Below are 7,636 nucleotides of genomic sequence, written 5' to 3' on the forward strand. Positions count from 1 at the left end.
CTGATTGCATATATTATTCATATTCTATTGAATGACTATACTGATTTTCTAATTCGGAAAATTTGTGCATATATATATCATCATGCCTTCAAAACGCCGTTCGACCACAACGCGATGTTCAAACATGAAAGACACCCCTTCCATCCCTACAGCAGCAATAACTTCAGTTTCTATTGCAAAAGCTGCTACTGCAAAAGCTTCTACTGTGAAAGTTTCTACTGCAAAGACTTCTTCTGCAAAAGCTACTACTGTGTAAGAGATGGGCTACAAGAGTAATTACAAGAGTAGTGTGAAGTACGCACAAAGGATATTAAGAAGGTAGCAATCTCTATTGTTCAAAGCTAATCGCTGATCTCCTCAAATCCACGGATATCAGCGAGCATTATATAGATAATATTGCCATCGCCACGTATCTATCGCCACGTATCTATCGCCACGTATCTATCGCCACGTATCTATTTCCTAATATAGATATCTCCGTTGCTCCTATTACAATTATCTCCCTTCTTCAAAGGCCTGGTCCCCAGGGCTTCTTATTGTGCGAAGTTCGTAATATGTGCTGTGTGGTTGATATTGTATAAAGTTCGCAGGATAGGACCGAATTAATTGTTCGGGTTAATTCCGAAGCGTTGCTGACTCGGGAAAACGTTGTTCCAGTTCCGGTGTTATCGCGGTCCAATCATGATTTAGGCACAACCCCTGAACCCCTTTCCTTTAACCTTTACACCACAAATCGTATCCTAACGAGATCATCACCATCATCACCAACAACGATTTTTTTTTATTTAAAAGAATACACCAATTGATCAAGCAAAGTACACTGTATCTTCCCATGCGATTTTTATTGCGACATTCGAAGTTTTGGTTGCGTGGTTGCGTTTTCTATTTTGGGTCGGATTTTGTGTTGTTGCAACTTCTTTGATCGATATTGCAATATTGATTTTAACCACCAACATCTGTTCTTTTCTTGCTGCTTCTTGCCTCTTCTCTCTTCTTAAAAGGTTCTTGATACTGATTAATGTCGTAATAGAATGTCAGAACCAGCTGCTTCCGTTGCCGGTTCAGAACCTATGGAGGGTGATATGCTGAATGCCATCGAGAGCATTTGCTTGGGTTGTCTGGAAAGGTTGCAAAACCCTCCAGTAACCCTTGCTTTGTGAACGACGGGCGGACACGCTGTCACGCCTGCCATATATCGAATACTGGGCAAGGATCTTGGTGCGTTACTTGAGTTATCCGATAACGCTGGCGAAGATGAGGAAGCGGACGGTCCCGTTGAAGTGTTAGAAAGGAACGCAGCAGCATATTGCTGTCGTTGTATTCGACATTTAACAACGTAGAATTAACCTGTATTAGGTGCCAGCAGATGCCGTCGAGTTGGCCCAGGCGGCTATTAACGCAGCTGAGGATTTAATTGTCGCTGGTGCAGACGCTTCGAACGTTAACGTTTTACAGGGCGCTGTGACAGCTGCAGTTAAGTTCTTCGCAGCGAAGATCCGTGGGGCTCAACGAAATGGTTCCCCTGAGGCCCCGGCTGAAACAGTGATTGGTGAGATCCCGGTGGCTACATCGCCGGTCGCAGCTCCCAAGTCATCGTTGAAACGTCGTGCTTCGCCAGTTGAGGAAATCCGGGGTAATAAGCAGGTCTGCCTTGGTGACAATTCCTCAAATGACACTGGCCAAGCTGAGGCGGATCTGTTTTTTAATCCCTGGGCGGAATAAGTATATCCAGCAGTCATCGTCGCCTTCTTCGTTTTCGTTTACTGACTGGCTCCTGATAGGTTTTATTAAACTGTTCCAAGTACTCCTGGCTGTTCACCAAATTTTCTTCAGGTTCCCAAGAATTATCCGCGTCTGTGCAATCCTTCCATTTAACAAGATATTGGGTTTGACCACGGTACTGACGTTTATCCAATATAGCTTCAACTTCCCATTCCTCCTGCGCGTCTATAATTATCGGTTCTGCCTGTGGGATCTGTCCGTCGCGCGCGTGATACGGTTCGAGAAGGGAAACGTGGAACACGGGATGAATTCCTTTATATTGTGGCGTAAGCTTCAGTTTGTACGCCTGCGTACCGCGTATATCAATTATTTGGAAGGGACCCAAAAATCGATGATCTAGTTTGGGTGAAGGTCGCAAGGTGGATATATTTTTGCACGCAGCATTACCCAGTCCCCTATCTTAAAGCTTTTTGGTATATGGCGCTGATCATAATACTTTTTCTCAGCTGCTTTGGCAGCTTCTAGGCATTCTCGAATCCTGTTTTCCGCTTGCTTCATCCGTTCCACTTGTTCTATCGCCGACTTTGACGCGCCCGTGCTTGGGGGTTCCACGTCTATACGAAGTTCAGTTGGTCGGCCGATCATCGCTTCAGATGGTGTCATTTTTATCGATGCGTGGAAGGCGTTATTATATGCCCATTGCGCCAGGGGAATCCACTCTATCCAGTTATCCTGCTGGTAGCTGCAATATGTGCGAAGATAATGTTCAATCACCTGGTTCAATCGTTCCGTTTGGCCGTCGGTTTGCGGATGGAAGGCTGTTGATAATTTTCGTCGGACATGGAGTAAGTAACATAATGTTGACCAGAACTTGCTGTTTATTAATGAATCTCGGTCGCTAATAATGTTCGCAGGTAGGCCAAAGTTTTTCGCAAGTTTCCATACAATAATGTCCGCGAGTCCTTCCGCATCTAGCTTTGAAGATGTGGGTACAATTATGGCCCATTTAGTGAACGAATCAACAAATACGACAATAGCATTGTAAGTTTGACTTCCCTTCTTATTATCTGGTAGGCCTTCAATAAAGTCCATACTGATTGTATGCCATTTCTTATCTGGCACTGGATGTGGTTGTAGCAACCCGTACGGCTTATGCCGCGGTATCTTGACGCGTTGGCAAACATCGCAGGTCCTCACATATTCTGCAATCTCATCGCTCATACCATGCCACGAGTACTTGCGTTTGATCGCTTCGATGGTTTTGTCACGTCCAAAATGGCCACCTTGGGGATCATCGTGGTTCATTTTCATTATTTCATGCCTTACGGCCTTGTCTTGCGGTACGTAGACTTTACCATCTTTCCTGAGCAGGCCATCTTTGTCTACTGCCCAGGTCGAACGATCACCTACGCTAGCGTCACCCACCTCTAGTCTTCTGCGAAGTTCAGACGTGCCAGCGTCCCTATTCTGAACCTGCAGCAAGAGTTCGACAATAGATTCAGCTACCTCTTCGCGATAGGCTATCTCGGACTCAAATACCTTAACGGCTAGAATCCGTGGCACCAGGGTCCCTAGGTCTAACCCCGTAACGCCGGCGACTTCGTTCTCATCTGCAGGTGCGTTCTTTATCCTGCAGGGTTTGTTGTCATCGATGACTACGGGCCCCTTCGCCCAACAATTTTCTTTAACTTGCAGATTTTTTCGCACCATCTTGACACATTGGTCTAACTTTGTGTTTTCTTTTGTCTTTAGTGACTTAAAGATCCCCTTACGCAGCTTCTCTTGCAGGGTAGGGAGCCCCGTCAAGGGAGCTGCGTGTTTTATATAATCTGAGTGACGACTTGGTGCATCTGCGGGATTATTTTCCCCAGGATGGTGCTCAATTTCAAAATCGAACGCTGAGAGCATTTGCATCCAACGAATCTGACGCCCATTTAGCTGCTTCGTCGTCATGAAGCGCCGGAGGTTGGCATGGTCAGATAAAACAACTATTGGGTGCCTGCTACCATGTAGGTAGTGGCGCCATTGCCTGAAAGCTTCTACAATCGGCAACATTTCTAAATCATATGTTTGATAACGTCTTTCTGCTTCTGTGAGTTTTCTGGACCAAAACGCGATCGGGTGCCAGTGACCATCATCCATTAATTGCGATATTACTGCGGCGATTGCAACGCCAGATCCGTCCGTTTCTATACGGAGTTTTCGCTGCGGATCAAAATGAACTAACAACGGTGCTTTTGTAAAGCATTCTTTTAACTGCAGTATTGCGTGCTTGCAGTTCTCGCCCAGTTGGACAGGTGCGTTGTTCTTCCCCTTTTTTGTTTCGTATCCTTTTAGCAACTCAGTCAGGGGTGCCGTTATTATCGAGAACTTGTATATGAATCGTCGGTAGAAGTTGACGAATCCTAGGAATGTTTGCAGCTCGTTTATTGTTCGCGGTTCAGGCCAATTTAGGATCGTATCGACGCGGCGTTTTTCGACAGTGATGCCCTGCGTGGTAATCACAAAACCCAGAAATCCAATTTCTGTTGCATGGAACGTACACTTACTAAGTTTCACATATAGTCTCCATCGCCTTAAACGTTCCAGCACATTCTTAACATGGGCGACGTGTTCGTCAAGCGTATTCGAATAGATTACGATATCGTCAAGATAAGCCACGCAATATACATCCAAAATATCACTGAGGGCTTTGTTGATATAAGATTGGAAAGTCGCAGGGGCGTTGGTTAGCCCAAAGGGTAAAACCAGATACTCAAAGTGTCCGTATCGTGTTCGAAACGCCGTTTTCCATTCATCCCCCGCTCGTATGCGGATTCTATGATACGCGTCCCTAAGATCCAATTGCGTGTATAATTTGGCACCTGCTAATCTATCGAGTATTTCACTTATCAGGGGCAGCGGATACCGATTCTTGACTGTTATTTCGTTCAACCCTCGATAATCTACGCAAAGACGCAGGGTTCCGTCTTTCTTCGGTGCGAATAATACTGGGGCACCGGCTGGGCTCTTGGACGGGCGTATCCAATTCTTCTCTAATGCCTTTTCGATATATTCTCGGAGGACGGAGAGTTCTTGAGGTGACAGGTTATATATCGGTCGGTACGGTGGTTCCTTGCCAGGTTTGAGATCTATGGCATGATCGTGGGGTGCGTGTTCCGCGTCAGGTATATCTTCTCGGAATACATCAAGATAATCCTTATAATCATCCGGGATATTTGGCTCAGTCGCTGCATGCGCAGCTCGCAATGGAAAGGCGGCGAATATAATGTTGCTGTTGTCCATTAAAGTTGCAAATTCCTTAGCGGTATCTAGGTGCACGTGGCTGATATTTGACGCTTTCCTATAGGTCCAGCATCTTCGCACCCAGTCAATGTCGGGGTTCGCAGCTTGCAACCATGGCATACCCAGAATTACATCGTATCCACTGATGTCGGCTTCTTCGAAATGGTGGAATCCTTCCCGGAGGACATGTTCATCATCGATAATCTTCATTGCAGCTTTTCGTTGTCCATATGATTTAACCCTATGATTATCAACTGCTTCCACTACTTTCGGTTTACCTTCTGACTTCGAGAAATATTTCAATGCCCAAGCATGGGACACGAAGTTCGCATCCGCGCCAGAATCTACTAACGTCCACGCCATTGACCATCCTGCTTCTGTCAACATCCAGGCGTTCATTGCCAATAAGTGTTTATCTCGCAGCCTAGTCGTCTGTATTCCCAATGCAGCAGCTGCTCCTACGATTGGGATTGCTAGTTTTTTGCTTGTCGGACTTGGTTGCGCTCTTCGGGGTATAACATCCAACAATCGTTTGCGACATGCCCCTTCTTATGGCAGTGTGAGCACTCCTTCATCCAATTATATTTATCCTTCTGGTTTGTTCAGTTAACTCGTCTGTTCCCTCTCGTTTCCATTAATTCCGGCGGTTGCTAGATTTATCAGAACGACGCTGATTCCCTACGAATATCGCAGGTCTGCCTTTGCGAATGGCGCGTCGTCGCTCCGGCATATTTTCCTCGAGAGTCTGTAGAGTTCGAAGCAACTCTTCGTAGTTCTGGGGCTCTTGATTTCGACGGTCGAGTTCGGTGCGTAGCACCTTCAATGCCTTACTACGCAGGTTATCCATTCTCTGTTCCTCGCTGTATGGGGGTAAGTAATACTCCCAATCTTCGAGATATTTAGAAAAGTCGCGTATCGACTGCCACTCCTGTTGCTTAGCATCCTGGAATCTTTGGCTCGCCAATCGACGCTGGTTCTGCGGGTCGTTAATTTGCATCTCTAGGTGTGATAGCATATCGTCGAATGTTAACGGTGTTGCTCCTCCGCGTCTCTCGTATGCTGATACAAAATTCAACCACTTCTGCTTAACGTGGGCATCAAGGTAGAGTTTGGCGTCGTTTATCTTGCGTTCTTCTTTTCGATAATATCGACGGTGGCGTGCAAAGAGAGTCAACATGCGATCTTTATAGTCCTCAAATTCTAACATATTCTTTCCTCGATAGTAATCCTTAATCTCCAATCTCGGCGGTGTTTCGTTATCATCATCCATATTGTCTGCGGGTCGATTTTGCGGTAGTTCTGCGGCGATATCCTGGGTTGGTCGGGACTCGATAAAAGTATCTTCGCGAATCTGTGCTTCCAACTCGTTGAGGCGTTGTTGCGCGTGCAGAATAGCTAACTGTTGCTCTCGTTCACGGATTTGATCGTTTAACTGTTGCAATCGGGCATTGTGGTCGTCGGAGGTGGTAGAGGATTCGGGTTGGTTCCCAAGGGATCTTGCGCGTGTCGAAACCATCTTGCGTGTTTTAAGTTGCGTGTTTTAACTAACGTTGCGTGTTTTAACTAACGTTGCGTGTTTTGTTGTAGGTGTGCGTAACAACGGACCACTCAAATAAGGTTTAGAGCGATTAGAATTGTAAGAGATGGGCTACAAGAGTAATTACAAGAGTAGTGTGAAGTACGCACAAAAGGATATTAAGAAGGTAGCAATCTCTATTGTTCAAAGCTAATCGCTGATCTCCTCAAATCCACGGATATCAGCGAGCATTATATAGATAATATTGCCATCGCCACGTATCTATCGCCACGTATCTATCGCCACGTATCTATCGCCACGTATCTATTTCCTAATATAGATATCTCCGTTGCTCCTATTACATACTGTCCCATCTGTTTCTTATGATCTACATAGAAAACACATTCCGTGTATCGATCTGCCTCCCTCTAAAGGCTAGCCATATCCAAATCCTGCTGGCACCTACGTGCCAACCTCTGCTACTCGGGAAATTACGTGAATGAGAAATGACCAAAGTGTTAAAAAGTCTACAAAACAGTTGATAAAAGCTGCATCAAAATCAAGAGAATCTGCTACAAAAACTCCATCTTTACCTCATTAATCTCATTCAGTAAAAAAAGTCAGAATTCAAACATCATTATGAAATTCATCTAAGTCTGTATATGAAGATATTGAGAAACAATCAACAATTGAAATTAATGATGTGAAAAATGATGATGATTCTCTTTTTATATTACAACCATTTAAAAATTTAAATGAAAAAGAAGAAGCTACACATCATCTGTATTCATTTAAAAAAAACTTTTAAAAAATTGTTCACAATAGAAAGATCTATAAAGTATACTGAATATTTTAAAATACTGATAATAAAATCTTTACTTCTGAACTTGAAGAGTCTATGAATGATCATATGCAGAAAGTTAACTTTCTAATTGAAATCAATTTATATATATACATCAACAAAAAATTGACTATTCAGAAGATTTTATCAAGAACCACAGTTTATTTATTAATTTTAACTAATATTAAGAATGTTATTATGATTTCACTGACATCATTAATTGAAAATCTTTTTTATTCAATTACCACTTCAAATGCAATTGTGAGATCAAC

At 44.0% G+C, this 7,636-nt stretch overlaps 2 protein-coding genes across 2 annotated transcripts; one reads left to right on the forward strand and one right to left on the reverse strand.

Annotated features, from left to right (window-relative positions):
- Window positions 1–259: 259 nt before the first annotated feature.
- On the forward strand, window positions 260–1,722 carry HCAG_05467 (predicted protein; the record flags this gene model as incomplete). The annotated part of the gene is made up of 4 exons (XM_001539950.1): window positions 260–294; window positions 377–538; window positions 1,031–1,142; window positions 1,357–1,722. 4 exons carry the CDS (start codon window positions 260–262, stop codon window positions 1,720–1,722), a joined length of 675 nt encoding a protein of 224 aa, XP_001540000.1.
- Window positions 1,723–2,118: 396 nt separating this feature from the next.
- On the reverse strand, window positions 2,119–6,523 carry HCAG_05468 (hypothetical protein; the record flags this gene model as incomplete). The annotated part of the gene is made up of 4 exons (XM_001539951.1): window positions 2,119–3,332; window positions 3,495–3,911; window positions 4,272–5,222; window positions 5,839–6,523. The coding sequence occupies 4 exons, from the start codon at window positions 6,521–6,523 to the stop codon at window positions 2,119–2,121; spliced, it is 3,267 nt and encodes a 1,088-aa protein (XP_001540001.1).
- Window positions 6,524–7,636: the final 1,113 nt, after the last annotated feature.

The sequence above is a fragment of the Histoplasma capsulatum genome, genomic scaffold (assembly GCF_000149585.1).
Source record: "Histoplasma capsulatum NAm1 scaffold_5 genomic scaffold, whole genome shotgun sequence".
Taxonomy (NCBI): domain Eukaryota; kingdom Fungi; phylum Ascomycota; class Eurotiomycetes; order Onygenales; family Ajellomycetaceae; genus Histoplasma; species Histoplasma mississippiense.